This window comes from Dioscorea cayenensis, chromosome 12 (assembly GCF_009730915.1).
Source record: "Dioscorea cayenensis subsp. rotundata cultivar TDr96_F1 chromosome 12, TDr96_F1_v2_PseudoChromosome.rev07_lg8_w22 25.fasta, whole genome shotgun sequence".
Taxonomy (NCBI): domain Eukaryota; kingdom Viridiplantae; phylum Streptophyta; class Magnoliopsida; order Dioscoreales; family Dioscoreaceae; genus Dioscorea; species Dioscorea cayenensis.
This window is the reverse complement of record NC_052482.1, coordinates 21,692,441-21,716,310: the sequence shown is the minus strand read 5'-3', so window position 1 is coordinate 21,716,310 and position 23,870 is coordinate 21,692,441. Positions and strand designations below refer to the sequence as shown.

The 23,870-nt window shown below is 36.7% G+C and overlaps 5 protein-coding genes and 1 non-coding gene across 7 annotated transcripts; 3 read left to right on the top strand and 3 right to left on the bottom strand.

Moving 5' to 3' along the window:
• Nucleotides 1-1,184: 1,184 nt before the first annotated feature.
• LOC120273462 (putative receptor protein kinase ZmPK1) lies at nt 1,185-3,840 on the bottom strand. Its single transcript, XM_039280088.1, has one exon. The coding sequence runs from the start codon at nt 3,738-3,740 to the stop codon at nt 1,293-1,295; it is 2,448 nt and encodes an 815-aa protein (XP_039136022.1). The 5' UTR covers nt 3,741-3,840; the 3' UTR covers nt 1,185-1,292.
• A 1,319-nt stretch (nt 3,841-5,159) lies between these two features.
• LOC120273691 (transcription factor ILR3-like) lies at nt 5,160-6,485 on the top strand. 2 transcript variants are annotated; one of them, XM_039280379.1, is made up of 5 exons: nt 5,160-5,357; nt 5,552-5,620; nt 5,742-5,822; nt 5,897-6,062; nt 6,141-6,485. In XM_039280379.1, exons 1-5 carry the CDS (start codon nt 5,254-5,256, stop codon nt 6,396-6,398), a joined length of 678 nt encoding a protein of 225 aa, XP_039136313.1. In that variant the 5' UTR covers nt 5,160-5,253; the 3' UTR covers nt 6,399-6,485. The 2 variants fall into 2 exon arrangements, with proteins under 2 accessions (XP_039136313.1, XP_039136314.1); XM_039280380.1 differs by lacking the exon at nt 5,160-5,357 and having other exon boundaries at nt 5,570-5,667.
• Nucleotides 6,486-6,792: 307 nt separating this feature from the next.
• LOC120273690 (delta-1-pyrroline-5-carboxylate synthase-like) lies at nt 6,793-12,942 on the bottom strand. The gene is given in 21 exon segments (XM_039280378.1): nt 6,793-7,005; nt 7,133-7,203; nt 7,292-7,358; nt 7,793-7,861; nt 8,052-8,202; nt 8,295-8,370; nt 8,465-8,568; nt 8,709-8,805; nt 8,881-8,967; nt 9,068-9,154; nt 9,474-9,563; nt 9,762-9,839; nt 10,068-10,163; nt 10,165-10,233; nt 10,426-10,576; nt 10,836-11,113; nt 11,488-11,649; nt 11,796-11,898; nt 12,321-12,424; nt 12,515-12,586; nt 12,766-12,942. Coding segments are annotated over 21 exon segments (2,139 nt in total). The 5' UTR covers nt 12,817-12,942; the 3' UTR covers nt 6,793-6,929.
• Nucleotides 12,943-13,143: 201 nt separating this feature from the next.
• On the top strand, nt 13,144-13,217 carry TRNAV-CAC. Its single transcript has one exon. It is a non-coding gene; the product is annotated as a tRNA-Val (tRNA).
• An 85-nt stretch (nt 13,218-13,302) lies between these two features.
• Nucleotides 13,303-16,405, top strand: LOC120273387 (PRA1 family protein A1-like). Its single transcript, XM_039280013.1, has 8 exons — nt 13,303-13,605; nt 14,061-14,101; nt 14,191-14,269; nt 15,239-15,325; nt 15,412-15,500; nt 15,608-15,679; nt 15,759-15,887; nt 15,994-16,405. The coding sequence occupies exons 1-7, from the start codon at nt 13,448-13,450 to the stop codon at nt 15,860-15,862; spliced, it is 630 nt and encodes a 209-aa protein (XP_039135947.1). The 5' UTR covers nt 13,303-13,447; the 3' UTR covers nt 15,863-15,887; nt 15,994-16,405.
• Nucleotides 16,406-16,914: 509 nt separating this feature from the next.
• On the bottom strand, nt 16,915-20,675 carry LOC120273066 (uracil phosphoribosyltransferase). Its single transcript, XM_039279707.1, has 12 exons — nt 20,457-20,675; nt 20,289-20,378; nt 20,136-20,214; nt 19,962-20,020; nt 19,298-19,375; nt 19,009-19,090; nt 18,727-18,775; nt 18,044-18,105; nt 17,568-17,635; nt 17,432-17,487; nt 17,301-17,348; nt 16,915-17,193 (listed from the first exon to the last, which is right to left on the bottom strand). The coding sequence occupies exons 1-12, from the start codon at nt 20,595-20,597 to the stop codon at nt 17,142-17,144; spliced, it is 864 nt and encodes a 287-aa protein (XP_039135641.1). The 5' UTR covers nt 20,598-20,675; the 3' UTR covers nt 16,915-17,141.
• Between the last annotated feature and the right edge of the window lie 3,195 nt (nt 20,676-23,870).

The window sequence follows — 23,870 nt, the reverse complement described above, 5'->3', positions numbered from 1 at the left end:
CTTGGGGCGATTAGGCGTCATGGGATCGACCGATACGCCGGTTGGCCGAGGATCTTATTGTCAAAGCAATTGTGTGGTCGATTTGGCTTGCTAGGAATGATTGCATTTTTAATGCTATTACCATGTCTTCTGACGCTATTCTGTACAAAATTGATCACCTGCTCTTATTTTGGTTCTCTTCAGCACCTGAGGGTAGTCGGGAGACGCTTGACTTCGCGACGTCGGCCCATCTCGTCGCAACTGGAGTTCTTAGATGCACGTGAGGAGGATCTGGTGGTGACGTGCCACCGATGGGGATCCCGAGCCACTTACGGGTTAGTTGGTGGGGGTGTCCCGATCTCCGTGGAGATCTCCTCCCATTGCTTTTGGTGCTTCTTTGAGTCAGTATGTGGTTGCCACTCCTTGTGGTTTGTTTTGTTTAGGTGTGTGGCTGGTTTTTGTCTGCTCTTTTCTTCCCCCTTTGGGTGATGTACTCTTATTTTTGTTTTTTCTTTAATTGAAGTGGTTTATCCAACTTTTTTTTTTTAAAAAAAAGCGAAACATAGCTAAAATTACATTCACTAATTAAAATTTAAAAATGAGCTCATGTTTTTTCTAAGAAACGCTGGTTGTTACCAAACACTGTTGATAAGACTTTTAACAAGAAGATTTTGTTTTCTTCCCTTTTATAATTTATTAATTCAGATAAATATCTAAATTTTTTTTTAAGGTATATATATATATAATACAATTCTAATCGTTTTATATGGTATTTATCCAAATTAATAAATCTATAAAGAGTTAATAAATTACCATAACTACATTTTTATGAGATATTTGTTGATTATTCATTAAAAAAACAAATAAATAACTAAAATCAAAATTTTAATTGTCATTTAAGATACACTTAATACTAAGGTAAGAGTACGTTTTTTTGTGGGCAAGATGATTTCATTATTTTTATTAACACTTTTGTAGCACTTTAATTATGTGCTTTTATCTTTTATGTACTTCAAGTGAAAGAGTCTAATGTGCTTTAGTTTTTTATTAATAAATTTGTGATGTATTGTTTTTTTTTTAAAAAAAAATCGACTAAGAATGTACGGTGCGTAATTTATATTATGGTCACATTGCTTTTATTATGTTGCTTTAATTTTTATTTTTAAAATTATTATATAATATAACTCGTGATAATACAAGGAAAAATCCAAACTTGAATTGATTAAACAAAAAAATACATGGCAATATATAGTAGTAAATCTAAATTAAGTACACTGTGGAGCAATTCGCTGGCAGTACAAAAATCGGAAGATTTAAGATTCATCTTCATCATCAAGTGAAGTGAGCATCTCGAGTACGGAGTTCATTGTCGGCCTTTTGGTTCTGTCCTCCTCCAAGCAACAGAGTGCTATCCTCACCATGGCTGCAGCTTGCCTCCTCTGGTTCATCTGCCCATTCATCAGTTTATCATCAACCAATCCATCAATCCATGCATCTTCTCCATTTCCTTGCTTCTCTTTCAACACCTTAACCAAACCCAACAGCTCCAGCTCCAGCTCCTCATCATCTACATTGCAGCAATTAAAGGACACCCTTCTTCCCATCACCAACTCTAAGAGCACAACTCCATAGCTATATACATCTACCTTTGCAGTAATGGGAAGACTAGAAGCCCATTCAGGTGCAATGTATCCCCTGGTACCTCTGATCTTTGAAACCATTGAACGGATTCCATCTCTCTTCACCAGCTTTGCCAGCCCAAAATCTGTTAGTTTGGGCTCGAAATCACTGTCTAAGAGTATGTTCTCCGGTTTCACATCACAATGAATCACCCACTCGAGACACTGATGGTGGAGATAAGCCAGCCCTTTTGCAACCCCTACTGCAACCTGAAATCTTTTGCTCCATCCAAACAAGTTGTTGTTGTTGTTGTTGTTGTTGTTGTTGTGTTCAGAGAAGAGGTGCTTGTCCAATGAACCATTTTCCATGTACTCTGAAACCAAGAACATGTGTGAACCTTCAGAGCAGAACCCCCAGATTCTAGCAAGATTCATGTGATATATTCTGGCTATCACTCTCACTTCAGCCCAGAAATCTTCTGCTTGAATTACATCATCCAGCTTCTCAACTTCCACTACTCTCATATCATCCAGCATCCCTTTGTATACAGTTCTTGAGCCTCCTCCTCTTTCTTCAAGCTTATCCTTGAAGTTCTCTGTAGCCATTTTTAGCTCACTGTATGTGAACCTCTTGAATTGTTTGGCGATCAGTCTATAGCCTTCCTCAATTGCTGTTGGTTTCTTCTTTCTCTTGTATATGAACCACCATCCGAAGGAAATGAACAAGACTTCAATCACCCCAAATGCTGACACGAACCAGTAGAAATAGGACCATTTGGAAGTCCCTCCCCTGTTAATTCTCAAATAACTAGTTTTCACATCATTATTAACATTACATATCAGTTCATGGGTATACTGGCCAGGTGATCTGGACAAGTGATCAGAGGAGTTGATGACATTCAGAGGGACTTTAATGTACATGGTGCCTGGATGGTCTGGTTGACTTCTCCCATTGAAGAGCCCATTCTTGAAATAACAGGTGCCACCACCCATCCAATATTCAAAAGCCACACAAGAACAAGTAGCCAGACACTTGTCCTTGCAGGCTTGCAGTGAAACTGAATTATCAAACATGAAATCGGACCCCCAGAAACTAGTTGTAGGAAGCTCAAGAAATGTCAACTGTTGAGAATGCCCTCCATTACAGTTGATGCTGAACTTGGGCTTGCAACCTTTACCCCAATCACCAGGGTCCTCCATTTCATAACCAGAAGGACATGCACACATGGCTTTCTGAGTATGAGAAACACAAATACCATTCCTGCCACACAGCCCATCAGCCAGACATAGATTTGGAAGAGCATGCCATGATACAGACCACGTACCAGTCAACTCATTCAGACTGTAAAGCCTGAGATTACCATCATAATCCAGAGTTAATTTTCTTCTAATCCCTTCACCAGCGTCAGAAGCAGTGAGCACCAGCCCATCAGTGGCTATAAATGTTCCGTTTGTATTAAGAACACCATATCTGCTGCTATTGTAGAAGTACCTATTAGTGATAGAGGAGGTACTTGGAGCAGGCCAGTATATGCTAGAAACCTCCGGGCCATCATACATGATCTTCATGACATTATCATTGTCAAAATATAAGTTATAGTATCCTGATGACACTGATCCTCGAGCCATGTTTGCCACAAGCTTTTTATTTTTCTTGATGGATTGTGTAGGTAGGAGAGTGTCAGTAGGTGAATCAAAGCTCTGCCATAGAATGTTACCACTGGTGTCATTGATGACAAGATTCCCAGTTTCAAGGAGCTGAACTTGGTTGGCTTGAGTTGAGCTGGTGTCGGTGGCCCATACAACCCTGCCATCGATATCGGTTAGCACCAAGGCTCCATCCTTCTGCAACCTCATTCTGGAACCGTGCCCGTTCACCGGGTCATCACGGTTGGCTGTCCAGGTGATGGTCTTGTTGGCCGAGTTGGTGAACCAGATGGAGAAGGTGTAGGCATTGAGTCCAACTCTATAAAAACCACATGAGAATGTCTTGCCTGGTGAAATTAGGATATCTGAATCTTGCTCCACTACAAGAGAAGACCTTCTTGAGAGATAATAGGGAGGAGCTGGAGAAACCAGAGCAGTAAGAAAGCAGGAGATGAGGAGCATTATGGTTAAGAGAGACAATGAGTTCTCCATCATCTCTCTGCTTCAACTCTCTGATAAGGAGAAGGTATATATATATATATATATATATATGATAGTGTATTCATCTTTGTCATATATTTCTTGGAGGAATTAATTCAAGTTTTACTTTGAAAGAGGAGAGTATACTCAAATTAATGACAACTAATTCAAAACTGTAAGATATAATCCATAGCAACCAATTCAAATAGCCAGATTAATTGCATCCTTTGGATATACTTCACAAATTTCAAATTCAACCCAATTAGTTCAAAAAAGACTTCTATCCATACTTTGGTATACAAAAGTAGACATCCATATATAGTTCGTAAAGCATATTTCCATTGATCCTATGCAAAATTCCAAATCTTTCAAAGAGACACAGATTAATTCCAATTCAAGTACAACACATTTTGATAAGACTTTTTATCTGTACGCTTTGTACAAAGTAAATTTCAAATGTCAACTACAATGAATTCAAGAAAGACAGAAGTTAAATACATCTAGTCTTGTATAGTAGTATATACTCCATATATTTCAAATAACTACAGAAAATTCAAATAAACAAATTAATCAAATTCATAGCTGAGTCTGATGATGCTGTGTAGTTTCTTAAAAATCCAATTCAACAAGAGACTACTAAAAAATATATATAGATATACATATGCTCTGTCAGAAATATATGAAAGAGATTGTGATGCAGCTGCCAAGTTCAATGAACAATGAACTGGTATTTCTTACTGAAAGAGCTGAAATCAGAACTGAAATTATTGGATATAAAGAAAAAGAAATAGACAACACTGTGACACTGCTGCTCACCCATGCTACATGAACTTTGTACACCTACAAATAAAATGACAGAACAGTGTAAAAAGAATATCCCCTGACATGCTGGATTGAGTCATTCTAGATTGAACTCATCATCATCATCATCATCATCATCATCAAGAAGACAAGAAGTATGGAGCCACTGGCCCAGACACCCATTTTTATATACACCATTTGGGTAACTTTATAACTTGTTACGCAATGGATGTTGGACTAAAAAAAGAAGCATGCTAGCCTGACAAGCAAGTGAGAGTCATTGCATCTCTTTTTCCTTGATTTGATTGCCATTTTACTTGTAAGATATCACATTAGCATATTCCTTTTCAAGTTTTCTCATGCTTCTTATCGTCCTAAACCAACCAAATTTATATTATATGCTGTAAGATAACTCGAATAAATGTAGAATATAATTAAAAAAAAAAAATCATGATATAAGGCATGATAAGTAGCACAGTGTAACACCGAATACTGATTGATCCCCCAGAAAACAAGCAAGTGCATTGGTGGACGTACGCTGTGTGCTCACTATGTCATCACAATCCCCATTACTCTCTTTATTTCACCCTCTTGTTGTTGGGCTTCCTTTTTGTTTATAATATATATAGCGTATGGGTTTTGATGACCCAATCCGGCAAGGAAAAGAGTACTTCTGCCTCAGCTCTCTTGTTGTCAATTTGTGGGATCTGAAAGGCCAACCAAAAAAATGGGATCATACCACAACTTGGACGGAGGTTGGTTGGCAGAGTATGGCCTTGAGGACGAGGACACTTTGGTGGATTTCATATGGCCTGATGCCACCGTTGCCAGGTATCAATATGATCCATTCTTTTATTACTAATCTTGTATCTTTGTTCAGAGAAACATGGGATACAATAAGGATGCAGAGAAGTGATAATTGGATAGATGTAGAGAGAAACATAGCTCAAACTTGATATTGTTATTAGATTTTATATCATAATATAATGTTTGCTCTTCCCTCTCATTCTTCTTTCATCATGCAGTGCAATTCTTGAGTTTGATGTTTCACAGAAAATGGATAGCTTGTTGGAGAATAATTGCACAAAGAAACGGTATATATGATGGTATATGCCATGGACTTGGAGTGTTCCTTTTCCATGTGCGGTTCCTTCCTATCATCCTGAAATTATTTAAAATGTCAAAAGCAATGAGAATTTTGCATCTAATGCGCAGGACAAGGGTGGAGTCCTGCTGTGCTGCTCCTGCAACCAAAGCTTGCCGTGAGAAAATGAGAAGGATTAGACTCAATGATAGGTGTGAATGCACAACAATAGATTCTCCTCCTTACAAATGCAACCAATTTAGTTAATGTTCTGCATATCCTTCAGGTTTGCTGAGTTATGCTCTATCTTGGACCCGAAGAAGCCGCCGGCAAAGGCGGACAAAGTTGCCATTCTGAGTGATGCCAATCATCTTTTGAACCAGTTACGTCTTGAAGCTCAGAAACTTAAAGAATCAAATGAAGCACTCCAAGTCTCCCTAAAGAATCTCAAGGTGAAATTTCCTGTGTTCATAGCATCATGACCAAGAAGCTCCTTCGATTTCATTCTCATTGTTGTAACTTTTTCACAGGCTGAGAAAGTTGAGCTGAGAGATGAGAAGGTGAGGCTCAAGGCTGAGAAGGAAAGGATGGAGAAGATACTGAGATCCATCAGCATTGCACCTCATTCTCTTCATCCAGTTGCCTCAGTCCAAGCTGCAGCTTTCACTGCCTGCACAAAGGCCCTGCCATATCCAACATATAATACTCCCATGGGTATGTGGCAATGGATACACCCTGCTGCTTTAGATACTTCTCAGGATCCAGTGCTAAGGCCTCCGGTTGCCTAGCTTTCTCGGTTCTTAACCTTTTTTCACTGGATCAAATGTTCATATATGATCATATATTTCGGATGATTATATTCAAATCTTTAATCAGTAATGGTCATGATACATTGATCTATAAATAGCCTGTCTTACTTGAATTCAACCCTCTGATTAAATAATAGATCAACGGAACTGACAACGATAAAGTTAAGAAAGAGCTACTACGTAGCTGTTTGCTGTTTTATTGAAGGAAAGAAGAACTGAAAAACTACAGGAGAAGACTCACAGAGAAAGAGACTACAAAAAGAAAAACTAGGAGCCTAATCAAAGAAAAACGATAAAGCTTTTTTTTTTTTTTGAAAGGAACCCCAAAAGGGCTAATTTATTGAAAAAGTGAAGAAAAAAAAGAAAAAAAACAACAGGGGAATCATAGTGGATTATGCCATTTATTCAATCTGAGAGTTTCAGGTACAAGCTCATGGCAAACAGCATATAAATTATACAACATGAAATAAACAGATAGATTATCACCAGGGAAAATTGGTAAGGGGTTCACTACAGAGGGAGATTCTTGTGAGTGTATACAACCCCTTTATCGCCATCCACCAACTGCCCGCTACCTCTGAGGATCCTGAGGATATTGCAAAAGATGACGGAATATGATCTAAGTATGAATTAATTGTGATGCATTGTCCACCAAGTTGTTCATTTTATATGAAGCCAATAGAGCTTAGTAGAACACTTGTTTAAGAGCATACCAGCGTGTGGTGAGTAGTCCTTCAACGCCAACGGGCCCTCGTGCATGAATTCTGCTTGTGCTTATGCCAACCTTTTCCAGACAATAAAATGTATACCAAGATCGATAACTTGAGTAAATAACCAAGACATATCGGAAATGATAACCAAATAAAGCGTACCTCAGCACCAAGGCCAAAACGTGCACCATCACAGAAACGTGTGCTTGCATTGTGAAAGACCGCGGCACTGTAAGGATATCAAGCTTTTCTCAGACACAATAAACTTATGGCACAGAAAAGACATGGAAAAATTAGCACTGGGCCATGATGAAAGCATGTTTAGAAACTTTTAATAAAGCTTCAAAAGCAAAAAAGTCGTTTGATGCACTATAGTACTGTAAAAGTTCTAGTTAAATCACCAATTACAAAGATATTAGTTGAATTTCTCTATGCATGCTTAAAAAACAAAAGTTGCAGGTATTGAATTGTGAGAAAACAAGCTGAACATTTGTGACAGCAAGTTAATCATTGTAGAAATTAGGCACAGAATCCACTAATTCATAAAGAAATCCAACAAATGCAGAAACCTATCAGCCAAAAATATAATAGAACACAAGGGCTTCAGCAATCAGCATTGCATCACTCAAGTATATCACTTACGAAGGTGAAGACAACACATACCTGTCAACTTGGTTAAGAAAAATTTGAGCTACTTCTTGATCATCAGCAACTATGCAGTCTGTATGAGCACTGAGACAATACAAAAGTGCAAAATAATGAAGCTTTAGACCTGTTGAAATTGTTAAGATAGAAACCCTTTTCAGGTATTACCAAATCAGACCGATAGCATCACTTATGTAGTAGGGCAAAACTATACAGCAACATAACTATGCTAGGTAACACCACAGTTACCATTAACATGACAGAATGATCTAAGTACCTCCCATGACGATGTATATGGTCAATTGCAGCAAATACATCATCAACAATCTCGATTGTGCAAGCCAAAGAGTTATACTCATGATGTAATGAATGGGCAGCTGGAATTTTCAATTCAGTACTTGCTCTAGGCCCACCATAGAGAACAACTCCTGAAATATGCAGTAATCATAATCTGAAGTATTTAATAGAGTTGTATTCAATTTCAAAAGAAGTGCTGTAAAATATAACAACAGTATCTCACCTTCTGCTCTAAGCGCAACAATTAAATCATTTAGCTCTTCAGTCTTTAGAAGATGCTCATGCACAAGAAGTGTTTCCTGCACACACACACGCACACACACATAATCTTTCAAAGAAAAAAATCAAGGATGAAGAAGTTCCAAAGCTTTAAAAAAATAAGGCAGGAAGTACCATTGCATTACAGGCAGCAGGATAATCTAACTTTGCATCTGCAACAATGAGCTTCGCCATGTCCATATTAGCTGATTTATCAATGTAAACATGGCAAATTCCATCTGCAAAGAAGAAACTGGAACTTCACACAACTTTCATCTTCAAAAAACCATTTTTGCAGGCAATAATAACTCATGATACAGGAAAAAATCAGAGCCATGAATATAGTCGACAAAAAGTGTCATTGATTTACTAATCTTACCAGCATGACCTAGAACAGGAATCTTGGTTGACTCCTTGATAAGAGTTACAAGTTTATTGCTTCCTCTCGGAATCACAAGATCAATCACATCATCAAGCTGGCCAAATTTTGTGATGCTTAGCAAGAAAACATAGATTACATGGTTGAATTCTTTCTTATATACAATTCTCACCTTTAGCAAATCAGAAATCTCATCTCTTGATGTAACAAGTCCAATCAGCTTCTCACCAACACTAGATGGGATGGCCCCAGTAATAACCTAACAATTATAGATACAATAATATTTATAAAAAGATTTTGTAAAAAATTAGTAAAATTGTACAACACCACAAAGAAAGACTGTTCAAAACAAACTATACCTTATGCAAGATTGCATTAGATCTCATGGCTTCTTTCCCTCCTTTAAGAAGAAGACCATTCCCACTCCGAACTGCTAAAGATGCAATCTATACCATCGGACCAAAACAGAAGGATAAAAGAATGAGGCATTAATCATAAAGAAGGAAAAGATTTGAGTAAAAATTACATACTTATCAAAGTATCAATTGCAAAGTATAACTTCAATAATATAAAGGGCGTATTAAACCAACAGTGTACTTCACTCATGCCCATCTTTAAGGCATATGTGTTCACCTTCACCTTCAAGGTGACACAGACACACACTACAGCCGATATTTCATCAAGGTTAACTAGCACATTATAAGAAATCCCTCAAACACACAAGAAACTGAATACTGATACGGAAGGTACAGAACAGACTTTTACCTGAACCAAAGCATCTGGCCGTGACTCAAAAACAATTAGCAAAACACCCAAGGGACATGACGTCTTCTCCAAGATTAGACCATCTGCAAGCTGGATAAATATGAAAGAATTTAAATCAAAGACATTAATACAACAGCAAATACCCAAATTGTGCACCTCAAACTATGTTGAGTGAATAAAGAAGTAGCATAATAAAGTTCTCCAAAGGAAAAAAATAAAAATCTAATGTTCAAATTACTTAACCAGCATATAAAATGGAAGAAGCAGTTCATTAGCTATGATCCTTACCTCTGTTCTTTCCAAAACTTGGCCAATTGGTTCTTCCATATTTGCAAGTATGCGAATGGAATTGGAAAGGCTTGAAATCTGTGAGGTAGTTAATAATTAGATTGGACCGACAATGTAACATCTCCAGGTTATAACAACAAGAATTGCTAAGCACTTGAAAAACAAATAGATAGAATTTCCAATATTCAAACAGAAGGTATCACTTGAAATGATACCTCAGACTTGAACACAACCTTGGAATGCAATACCAGACATCGCAATCATACAATAAAACAAAATAAAGAATTTTCTTTTATAGCATCTTGCCTTCCCAGGCTTCAAAGTCAATCGAGATATCAAAGACTTGTCATATGCAGCCTGCTGAGCAGCAACAACATCAGCCTCATTCTCAATTTTAATCAAATTTTTCATTTGCTTCCAGAGCATCAGCAATGGCCAACAGTATCTTCTTACGTTCATCTGATGATAGGCTCTAGAAAAAAAGAAATCACAAAAAATTAAGCCAACTGGACCTCCAGAATCAAATAAATAAATATGGGGTTTGCGGAATGATATAAAAAAAAACCCAGGTTTTTGATAGAAAACAACAGTAGAATTCAAAGTAATTAGGTATTAGTGTTCCTTGAAAAACATATTAGCTACAGTTGGTAAATTAGATTTATACCTGTAAACGCCTAGAACATTCCCTTGCAGAAACAGCCATTTCATGTGCACCAACTTCTTTCGATAAAACCCAAAGATGTGCATCTCGATGGAAAAGAGTACCAACTCTCTGTCCTTGGAGTACCTTGATGATGTTATCTGTGGCAAAACCACTTGGAAAGCACATATGCAATTACCATCAAATCAATTTTATGCTGCACTTTAAGTTTCAGCAACAAACATATCAAACACTAGGGAAGTGAATTTAAATAAAACAGAACTTAAAAGTTCAGCTGAAGTAATAGAACTGTTCTTTATAAGGCAGCAATAAAAAGCACAAATCAATCAAATAATCAACTGGAAGTGCAACATCTATTTTTCACAATCCGACAGGCATGCTGAGATGAAGTAGCAGCTCAAGAATGAAAGTACCTGGTGATAACAACCGGAGTTCCAGCAGAAGCAGCATAAACAGCCGCCTTTACTTTAGCAGTCATCCCACCTCTTCCCACTCTGGACTTATCACCAAAAGTTATCTCCCCCTGATGCTTTTCCTTCACATATGTATGTATAATCCTTGAATCACGTTCACCTGGAGGACCACTATACAGACCTTCTACATCACTGAGCAAAACAAGAAGATCAGCTTTCAACTCCAATGCCAGCAAAGCTGCCAAACTGTCATTGTCCCAAAAGATACCAGATGAGTCCTGTAAATGACAATGAGTAAACAAAGTAAGAAAGCAGAGAACAAAAAAATTATAAGTATTTACTATACAGAATGTTACATTCAAAATCATATAACAACAATGAAAGACATTTTCTACATAATTAAGAATGATCGTTACCATAAGAAAAAGAGAAGCTCAAATATTTTTTATGTAGTCATCATCCTTAAGTGCTATCATAGACACATGAACTTGGGGACATGAAAGCCATTTAACTTTATATCACAAAAATAGCATGCAACAAGGAGAAAAGGCTCACTGAAAGCATTGCAAGAAAGCATCTGTTCTTCCAAAAATAAATATGCAAAATCAACACATGCTTGGACAAAAATATAAAATGTAGGCATAGAACAAACCTCATAAGGAGCCTTCCTAGTACTAATTGCATCATTTTCATTAAAAACAGGAATCACTTTGAGTGCTAATAATGAATTCACAGTTTCAGTAAGCTGCCTCCTGAAGTCTGAATCTCTAAAATCATTATCGGTCACAAGAAGTTGAGATGAGGCCACATCCAGCTGCGTTAGAAATATATTTTGTGATGAGAATTTTGTGAAAAGATAAGCTAGAATGCATATGTACTTGGACACCTGACTGATGATAAACAAGAACAGTTACTGTACATCAATAAGCAATTTATAGTGGAGTGAAGCATGATTTTTACCTGACTAAATAAAGCATCATACAAAGCCATGAGACCACTTTGGCCAACGGCAGCACAAGCTTTTCCATCTAGTTCCACTTGAGGCTTCTGAAGGTCAGCAAAACTACAATAACGAACAAGATTTCAGTCATAATCTTTGCTCGGAAGCCAAATTGTTAAAAAAAGAAAAGGCTTGGCAGCAAATCAGAATGCCATCCCCTTTGATGCTAGGCTATAACTTTATCTTCATTTATAGTACATGAAAAATCAACAGGCCAACTAATCTTATTCTAACAGCCCGAATTTAGAACTACAAGGAAAAAAAATCCACTTTTGATTGATTGTAGAGTAACACTACAAGAAAAGCACAATCTTGGTCACAATAAGCTAAGTATTGTAAAGAAACTTGCTGCATTGACACTAATTAAGGTTCATGCCCCACATTTTATATGTGGTCATCATGTATGTCCTTGCATTTAAGGCACTTTAAAATAGTCCCCATGAAAGGATACAAGGAAAATAAAAAATACAGAGGGCATACAAAACCTGCTGTTGATCAGCTTCCGGTATCTAAGCCTTTGCCGGCCAACACCAACGGCACCAGAAGTAACCAAAATGACCTCAAACCCGCGTGAGTTCAGTTCTTTGATCTACAGGCATTTTCAATTCACTCAAATTAGGAACCACAAATCTACAACCAGTGACTTAAAAATTGGATTTTTAACAGTATTCATAGATACTTGCTCGCAAAGAGCTCCAATTCTTCCCAAAGCGAGCCTCCCATCAGTTCTAGTGACAACAGCGGTTCCCACCTTCACATTAAACGAGGATTTCCTTCAAACGAATGAAATACGCATGCATATATCGATGCGGTCAAGAGGATTTGGAAAAACAGGCGGCATTTTATTGACGAACAAATGAATAGCTATGTTTCAAAAGATCCGAAAGCGAGAAGAAGAAGAAGAGATCTGCAGAAGAGAAGAGAGATGACCTTGATAATGATGCGCTTGACGTCTTTGAGGAAGGCTCTGGTTGGATCCATGGCGGCGAACGGCGGGAGGTTGGGTTGAAGCGAGGGAGAGGAAGAGTTGGGAAGAAGCCTCTTTGCAGTCACGTTGGTTTTATTATGCCCACGAAGTGCGCTTCTTTTGGGCTTTTGGCCTGGGCATTTCTTTTCAGGGGCTGACAAAGATATATATATATATACGGCTGCGCCACCAGTTCAGTCTCATCCATTGATTGATTAAGCCATACTATTTATATTTATATGAAAACAAAAATTATTATGAACTATAGGTGCACTTTCAAATCCAATGTGTCACAATTTAAATATATATTTTAATTATAAATATATTTGCAAATCAATAATGTCTGGGTGGTGTAGTTGGTCATCACGCTAGTCTCACACACTAGAGGTCCCCGGTTCGAACCCGGGCTCAGACATATAATATGAATTTTTGAATCATTATCTTTTTTTATTATTATTATTATTATTATTGAATCCCGCGAGCAAATCGTACTTAATTTCAATAAACAAAGAGAAGAGGGAGGAAGGGGAGGGGGACAAGAAGGAAACCTCGCCGCGCCGACCGTCTTCCAGGCCAATTAAAGAATCACAAGCACGTAAAAACCCTAGCGATCTCCTCCAAGGATACTAGGATAGACGGTTTGCCATGGATTGGGGCAACGTTACCGCCGAGGATCTCATCGACGCCCTCCGCGAAGTCGATTGGTCTTCTCCCCCTCGTCCCGTCTCCGAATTCTTCGCCAGGTTCACCGTTCCTAGATCTTACTCCAAATGGAACAGCCGCCTCAAATGCAATCTCTACTAGTACGCACCACCCTAATCCTCTTCCGTTTTTATTATACTATACGCTTGATTGTGCAAGTATCCTAAGTGCTGGATTTGGTTTTTTATTTCGCTTTTTAACAATTAAAACTCTGCGATTTATCTCGTTCTCAATTTGATGATGTTTTTAGTGTGTTCTTATCTTAGTTTCACAATGCTTCAGTTTATTTTTGGGTGATTAATGCCCGGAATCCAAAACCTTTACTCAATCTTCTGATCTCAAGATCATCAGCATTTTACAATGGATTGATAATATATCTTTTCCTGGAGTCACTGAATTCACGAGTGTTAATGCTTGGAATTTAATCGTCTTACTTTGATCCTTTTCATTTTACATATTTGAATCACCATGTTGTTTATTCTCATCATGTTTCTTCTGAATCTTGTAGACATAAGCACTCTTTTTATGCTGTTATTTATTTATTTTTATTTTGCAGCTATCGGACAAATTACTTCATCATGATTATATTTATTCTTGGTAAGCTAATTCTCTAGCATGGTTTAATTCATCCATTCCAATGAGATTAATGGGCTCAATCTTCCTGTTCTCTCAATTTCTTGTTAAAGGAATTGCATTTTTGAGGAAGCCACTTGCCATTGTTGCTGCTGTTTTAACTGGTTTAAGCATAGCATTCCTAAATGACAGGTAAGCTTTGCTTTTCTTTAAGGTTCTGAACTATTCAATCATGCTGTTTAGAAATCTCGCGTGCTGATTTATATATGATGTATTTTTTAATGGAACTTGTAAACAACGCAAGGGTTGTTAAGTAAACAACCTCCTGGATGTTAATGCCTTTGGCCTTGTTTGGGTTAGCTTCTCAAAAAAACACTTTTTTTAAGTTTAGTAGAAGTGATTCTGGAAAAAGTGCTTTTCCAGAGTAAGTTAAGCACTTTTTTTATATTTTGTGTTTGTATTAGCTTTTCTGTAAAAGCAGAAGCTGTAAAAATAAGCTAAAAAACAGCTTTTTTCAGAAGCTGCTCATGACTAGCTTCTGAAAAAAGCTGTTTTTCAGCTTTTTTTACAGCTTCTGTTTTTGCAGAAAAGCCAATACAAACAACTTTTTTTGAACCCAGAAGTGCTTAACTTATAAAAAAGCACTTCTGGGTTTTCCAAAAGCTCATCCAAATAAGCCCTTTGACTCACTCATGGACCATGCTGATAAGTATTTCTTGTGTAAAAAGAAAATTCAGGAAGTTTGGACTTCTCCATAGACTAAATATTTCTTGTGTACTTTTTTAAGATATGGCATATTTTGTCCTCATTGAATAACATACGGGTCTTGTTTTCTCGTGTAACGAATTATCGGTTGGACAATTCTTCAGAACTTTATAGAGCTCAACCATTTTCTGACATGAATTTAATTTTTCAATGGCATTTGAAATCTAATTATCTAAGGTACCTGATTGCCGTTTTGATAGATATTATGTGAACCATCAACTTTTAAAGTTTATTGTTAACCTTGCTGCTCTAAAGATAGTGCTGTGAGTTCTTTGTAGTGGTTCTTCATAGCAACCTTCCATTTATGTATCACCTTCTCCAAATTATTTCTTGCCTTTGGACAAAATGTACTTAATTTTTTTTTCCAGCCCTATCTGCTGACAATGGTGATTGCAGTTTTGCAGTTGCTTTCAATGAAAAAGTTACGAGAATGGTGAGACAATTTTCACCACATTTAGCTGCTAAGCTGAGGCCTCATATAACGTGAGTTACACTAATGTTTCCAGATACTAACTATCAATGTTGAGGTTCTCAGTAATGTTTCAAAATTAAGTTGTTCATGACATCAGGCCTGTTCTTCGCGGGAGACCACCTACCAAAAGGGTGATTCATATGTGTGGGCAGCCCCGGTGGGTATTTGTATTGGCATTTTCAGCAGGTATTCTAAAATTCTCAAAGAAAAGTTTTATATTTAGAAATTCATCAACAGCTTTGCTAAGCTAGTCTGTTTGGATATTTTGTTAATTGCTTTTTTTTTTTTAACAGCTAGTTGCTTCCTGTGGCTTACCTCCTGTCGCCTTCTTACTGTACTTTGGGCACTCATCATTGGCATTCTTGGTACTGATAAGTAATTGTGTTTGTTAATATTCAGTTGTATTCATCAGATTTTTTTATAGTTATATGATCTTTCTTGCAGCAACAACTCTCCACGCAAGCTTTAGGACACCTAATTTAAAAGCACGCTTGAACAAATTCCGTGAGGAGTTCCGTGCTGTATGGCGCAATTATAGTGAGCTGTAACTATTCTATGCTGATAAGATTTGAAGTGAGTAGTTTAGTTTCTATTCAAAGGGTGAACCTTTTATTTTTGGTTGTTTTATGATTTTCCATTCATGAGAACATTATTTTTTTCATTCTATTTGGTTTGCTAGGTGTTCTCTGTGGTGCTAGGGAGAAACATCATGCAGTGCAAACATTGGAGAAACAATTGGCTCTGTAATTGGTTCATCGGCTCTGTAGGGGAAATTACTATTTAGAAGGATTAAATGATCTATGAATCATTTTTTGTCAATTGCTGTTGCTGGTTCTTGATACATACGTTTAGATCTGAAGTCCTGATGATGGGCAAGCTTGATCTTCATCTTTGCTTGGTGTATTTGCCTAATAACATTCGATTTGTACTTTTCTCAGTCCGGCTAACACCCAAGTAATTGGGAACCAAAAAGCTGGCAGATTTCCCGTGGTTTTTCATTATTATTGATCATTAGTTATGGTGACACCTATGTGCCAACCGTCATGTAGATATTGTATCATTCGATATTGATTTGCTACTCTTACTGTTCATCGTAGCCTTTGTTAACCATTGAGCATCCAATTAGATGAATTTACTATATTAACCTTTGAGTGACATGTTTGATGAATTAACTTTATTACTTTATTAACCTGTTGACCGCCCATTACAGAATTACCAACATTAAGGCACAGGTGACAAGTTTATATCTCCAGTTATATTTGGTAGCTCACCCATTTTATTGTTTTTATTGTTCTGAGTTTTCTCTTCCGTTAAAATAATTCACACATTACTACCACTAGTCCAGCTGCGACTTCTCTTTCCTCATAGGAAGTCTGCCATGACATGAGACTAGACTTACAAGCCTCTTCCCTTCAGTTTTTAGTTTTATTTTATTTAACTTACGAGTTGCTAAACAACTATTAAAGAACAAAACAAAATCAAAATCAAAGGAAAATCAGAGCCTCAGATAAGGCATCAGACAATCAACCAAAGCGACGGATGAAGGCAAGTCAATAAAACAGATGAAATTTGGACTCTTTTAGTTTAGACTTTATCAAAGTGTTCCTGTCTCCTAAAAAGAATTGCATTACCATCACTGTTTTGCTGTCCAAAATCAGTTAGAAAGGAATTTTCACATGCTGATGAAGCATGCTGCCCATTTAGGAAAAAAATGCACCCAAAATTTCAAAGCACCAAAACCATGGTCATCCAGCATCTCCCAATCTGGGCAATATAAAACTGGGGACAAGAATAATGCAGCATATTGTGCAAAATTTTCTCAAAGTTTCAAGTACCAAAACTACGGTCTCCAGCATCCCCCAATCCTGGCACTATAAACCTGGACAAGAGTAACGCATATTAGCACAGGAATCAATCCTTGAAAATAACAAGCGAGCGGTAAAGTAAGCTGTCACTGTATCATGCAAAAGCTGATAGAAAGAGTACCCTTTTTCATTCACAACAGGATCTATCATTCCTGTGTACACGTGTAACCTGAGACATCAACAAACCAGCATTAGATATGATAGAAACGGGAAGAGAAGTGGCATTAGCTTCGTTTGAATGTTTGGCCATACCCAGGGAACTTGCTGCCGAGCTTTTGAAGTGCTGGAGGAGCAGATACAGCAGAAACCTAGACCATAAAATTATACAAGCTCATAATTAAGAAGAGGTAAAAATAATAGGCACAGACTTCAAGTTTGATATGCTTACAACTCTTATGTGCTTGTTACCAATACCACGCTCTTTCACTAGATCAATTGCAGCAACCATTGTCCCCCCTAGAAGAGGATATAAATCTTTATCATATTTCGAATTACATGATTCACTCGGAAACATGATATATATATATATATATAGCTTTTTCCTATTTTCCGTTTTCTTCCATGAATTAACAGTTTAACCAATATTAAATTTTCGTATTATAGAGATGTATCAAACCCTCAGATATGACTTCAGAAAGTCAAACTTTTAGCATAAATAGGAATAAAAAGGTTTAATATTGAAAATAGAGGTTAATGGAAAATGATCCAAGCATGCAGAAATCAGACAACGAGAGAACCTGCTAACATAAATATGTGAAGTGCCTTTGAATAAAAAGTACCTTAGAGCAATTATTGTGATCTATATGGGCTAAAGAAGAGGTAAGGAACATAGACAGATTGCACCAATACAAATATAAATCTTACCAGTTGCAAGCATAGGATCAACAATGAGTACACGAGATCCCTCAGGAAACTGGTCTGGTAAGCTGCAGTTTTACCAAAAACATGTTTGTATAGCCGAATAACCAATGAAGGAAAATAGAAAAACCATCTATCACCAATTGTGGCTGGTTATATTTGAAACTTGATAAGTAAATTAGCAACAATAAACAATAAGAGAAAAGGTAGCAGGACTTTCCAATGTCATAAAAAGCATATACAGAGGCCATGGACATGGGAAGAGCATTGAAAAACTCAAGATATAATATACATTTGATTGTAAATTTCACTTCCACACACACACACACACACACACAAAAAATCCTAATAATAATAGTAATAAATAAATAAATAAATAAAAGACAAGCAGTTCCATCTCTTCTTGTTTGCTTTGGCCACACTGTTTCATCCCTACTGTTAAAAGTTTCCTCATTTTCATCAAAAAATATAAAACTTTGCCATTGCCAATAACATATAAAAATTATCCAAAGGGAGAGAAAAGGGATGAAAATAAACAATCAGAACAAAACAATGTATAATCTGAAAGAGGCTTGAGATGAGCTAACTAACAAAAAACAATTTCATATCTAGAATGAGCAGATAAACTTCTTCAAGAGGTATGTAGTGGAATTTATTTATAAAGTACAGGAGAAGGAATGCAGATTTACTTGTTCAGATACACTGACGGCTGGAGAGTAGTTTCATCCCTACGCATACCTTCATGTGCCAAGAGAGAAATCATTTTAGCCCTCAGTTTTAGTAATTTTTGTGACTGACAGATTTAAAAACAATGCTGTCAGAATACATGTAACGATATGGACATAGGTAATTTAAACCATGATATGTTCCCTCTTTTAAAGATACTAAAATGCCATTGACTATAACTTTTCATCTCATTAGTGAAGTGGTTTGACTTATCTCTTTCTGAAAATGTAGAAGCTTTTCTTTACCTAGATGATAAGTTTTTGTTGCAGGCAAGACTGCAGAAGCATGCTCTGCCAAAGCAAGACCAGCTCTCAAGATTGGAATGACCTGTCAATTCAAAACTTTAGGCATAAAAGAATGCTGGAATAAAAAGTTAAAAATATTGCTGAAATAGAAAACTCCAAGAAGAGTCTATTTGGCACAAATTAAGGTTATCAATAACTTCAACAAGAGAAATGAATTGTCATGCAACTATACAAGATTCATGCAAGAAATGAATGCTGTACTAAATATAAAAGATCTACAAATACTGACCATCACAGGTTCCCGTGGATCAATGAACTCAACAGTTGCAGCGCTCATTGGTGTCTGAATCTCTCCACTGATTATAGGCTGTCATATATCAAAAGAGAGGAATGCATAAGGTTGTTTCAGTTGCTCACTCAAGCATTTGGCATTCTCTCTAGTTCAGTTAAATAAAGGATAGTCATAGTAATAAGGCAATTAATATCCTTATAATGCCAAACTGTTTCTCACTCATAGATACCAGTTTGATACACATAGGGATTCATCTGATTCCAGCATAGAGCATCCAGCATAGAGCAATATTGCTAGAACCAATTAAGCTCCTTTACATATGAGCTGATTTATTCCCAAAAAAACAGAAAGGAGGATCTGTTGCATGAAGACTGTTTATATACTCAGATTTTAAAATAAACAAGTATTATTTTCAGAAACAATTATAAAACAGATGCACACATGAGCGTGCGTGAATACACACACATAACTCAAAAAATAAAAATTCTACTTTGGTTTGAACTAGAGCCGGCTAGCTGATACTCATCATCACAGAATTACATCAATGAGGATTTCCATCAAAACTAATTCTCGATAACATAAATGAAATAACATGTTACTCAGATCTCTATTCAGTTCAAAAGATGTTGGGTCAAAAATTCACAAAGAAGCGAAAACTCACCAACCAATCCCTAGAAGCTTCGTATATGAGTAACCTCCCAAGTTCCGCCAATGCATTCTCTGTGACAGTCATGGCAACTTAAATTTAGAGGCGATCATTAGTTGATATTAAAAAAAAACACATTTAGTTATAAACAGTAAAAAATAGAGAAGTCTTGATCGAAACTTGACTCACTGAAGATCACACAAGGGGTTTGTTCATTCCTTAGAACAGAGATCCAGTGTTTGATCAATGGATGAGGCGGAACCATGACCTGAGCTCAATCCATTAAAAGAGAAACAAAAGGAGAGCAAACCAAAGAAAAACCAAAGCTTGAGCGCAACCTACCAGCATCCTATCCTCAGAGGCCGGGCTCACTTCCGTCCCCATACCAGATTTCACAGCAAGACAACTCAATCGCTTTCCTTGGATGGCTATCTAGGGTTTCAAAGACACAGAAAGATTCATAAGAAGCGGAGAAGAATGAGGGATGGAGAACAAGATGAAGAGCTTTACCTTGGGATTAGGCGAAGCGCATAGAGCGGAGGGGAGGGAGAGGAAACCTTGGGGAATCCGCGGCGAATGCCTGGACGAGTAGTGCCCAGCTGCGCTCGGGGGCTGGAGCAACGGGGCTCTAATACTCGCAGGCGCAGCCATTACCAGCCAGCGAGAGGATTCGCTGACACTGCTGCGGCTCTGTTTGCCGTGGAATCGCCGCGGATTTCTGATACGATATCCACCTCTTATCCTCCTCGGGATCAGTGAATTAAACCGCATTGCGTGCACACATATCCCGAGGCACTTACCGTGAATTAAATTTTTGTTGTTATTAACAATTTAAAAAATCATTATCAAACAACATGTGATACTATTATGTCTATTTCCACATCCCATCCTCCTCCGGTTTAGTGAATCAAACCACATGTGTGCACACCTATCCCGAGGCACCGGGCAATATAGTTGTTTAACATTCCTCAATTAACATTATTAACAACCATTTATCATAATCCACAACGATTTGCCACATAGATAGAGTTAGTGTTTTTTCTTTACATCCCATTTCCTTCACAAATATTTCTCGATATTATTAGATGACTTGATCCACCCAAATCATTTTTTTTTTTTTTAATGTCTTACGTTGATAATGCCAAAGATCCGTGAGTCTGAATCAAGTGACAAAGGGTCTTTGGTGCGTGAGAAAAGAAAGTCAAATTCCCAGAAGTGCACATAAAATATTTTGGGAATGAGGAGCGGGGCGAACCCACTAGAGATCTAGGGACATGCACAAGCCTCGATGGAACAAGTGGGGACGGGGCCGCGCTCACGTGGGCGCTGGAACCACCCGTACACAACCACTATTCACAACTCCCAAAAATGTGCCCTTAGCCGAGAATCAAACTCTCACCACTCGGTGAGAGCTCTATCGGCGACCCGTATACCAATAGACCCGAAGGTCATTGGCAAAGTGAAAACGTATATGATGTATATAAGAGATTAATTCTATACATATACATTTATAATATTTCAAAAATTGAAGATGTGTGTATTTTTTTCCAATCAAATGTCCCATAAAATGATCGTAGCAATCCCCACATATTCAAGAGTGAGTGAGGTGACCGTCCGAAGGAGATAGATACCAAAGTGAACTCAGATTCATGTAACGTAGAGGTGGGCACGGGCCGGTTAACCGGGCCCGGTTCACCGAAAACCGGACCCGGAACCGGCCCGTGCTACAGGGGAGACCCGCCGGGCCGGGTTGACCCGGCCCGGCTTATCACAGAACCCGCCGGGTCCGGGCCAGGCCCGTTTGACCCGGCGGGTTTTTTTATAAATAACCAAAAAATTCGTCATAGATGGGGTTTGAACCTAGGACCTCTCACATGGGAAAATAGCATTAGCCAATTGGCCTATAAATTTTTTTCTTGTTATAGTTTAAAAACATAAATAAATATAAAGAAGTTACAAAAATATTTTTTTAAAAAATTTAATCCCAAACAACAAAAAAATTTAAAAATAATTTATAATAACTTAAAAAAATTTTTAAGACATATCAAAAATAATTTTAAAAAGGATAAAAAAGCTACATTTTTTTTATTTATTTATCTATCAAATTAAATTATTAGCACATCTTTTTTTAAGTCGCAACAAAAATGTATATATCAAGTAGTATTCTTATTTTAAATTGAAGTTATCATCAACTTATTTATTTATTATAATTAGGGTTGGCTCTAGATTTTACTTTTGAGTCTTTTAACAATAGGGTTATTATTGTGCTTATCATATGGTCATTGAAAAAAAGTTACAAATTAAAAATAATATGGTGTGAACCATTATTCAAAAGATATTCTTTTTACTAATATATTTTTTATAAATTGATTTACATAATTTAAAAAAATAATGTTTTGTAATTTTATTTTTTATTTCATAAATTGAAACAAAATAATCTAATATATATGTGACAAATAAGAGTGCGTTATTTAAGAGAATTTAAAAAGTGTCAGCATATGTAGAGATTTAGTGCTTTATGAGCTAAAAAGACAATTAACAAAATAATTAATTTTTAAAAAAATATTTATGAAAATTTATTGTTTGATATTTTACTAATTGATTTGTATAATTTTTTAATTTATTATATGGTTTCTTAATTTTTTATAAATTAAATATGTAAAAATATTTTTGATCCACATCCTACATCTATCTATATATAATTCTTTCCAATAAATACTTGAAACTAATCAGAAATCTCAGTGGTTGGGTTTTTCTTATCCAGTTCAAGATCATGGGTTCAAATCCCATGACCAACAAATACTTAGTATTAAAAAAACAAACAAATACTTAGTATTAAAAGAACAAAAATAATAACATTAACGGGTTTGACCCGCCCGCCGGGCTCAACCGGGTTTTGACCCGGCGGTCAACCCGCCGGGTCACGGGTTGGGAAAAACTCCCATCCCGTAACCGCCCGTCGAGACGGGCCGGTTACGGGTCATTGAACCGCCCGCCGGGTCATTGAACCGGGCGGGCCGGTTCCGGGCCGGGCACGGGCCGGGCCGGTTTTCCGGACGGCCCGTGCCCACCTTTAATTAGGGATGGCAACGGGTAGGGTATGGGTAGGGGTATGCCAAAAACCCCTTACCCTGCACTGTAACCCCTACCCCATACCCGCACTTCTACCCTGCACTCTTCGGGGTAAAAAAATCATACCCTTACTCTTACTGCGAGGGTACTGGGTATACCCGCAGGTACCCGCTACCCGTTGTTCAAATTATCGAATTAAATTTAAATAATAATAAAAAAATAAATTAATTATACATTATATTACAATCTTTAAACACATTCATAAATTCAAAATTACTAAGTTGATATATATTTCGCTTATCTTAAATTATATAATCACATAAAAACGACGTCCCTATTTGGGACTCAATGGTAACTCTACCTTTTTGTTTTGTTCATGTTTAACCATCTTGGTTTTTGTTTAAAAATTTTTTTCATATATCTACTATTTATATTTTTATATAGCTTCAAATTTTTATAAGTATCTAGTAATAATATCTAGTAATATTTTGTTCTCATAAGTTATATCCAATTGATTTTTTTATTAAGTATCTTTATTTTTTTCATGATGTTCTTATAATTTTTTTATATTTGTTTATTTTTTTAATTTAATTATGATTTTTTTAATATATATCTAAAAATTCAATTTTGATAATATTATCAAATATAAATATAGAAATTAAATAAAAATTTAAAAATAATATATTAAGAGAAAAATTTGAAAGTATTATTTTCAAATTAATCACTATGAAAATAGATATTGAGTAAATTGTGAGTAAATGTTTAGTTTTATAAAAAAATTATATATATATATATATATATATGAGAGGGTAAGGACGAGTACGGATGCAGTGGGTTTTCACCCTGCACTCT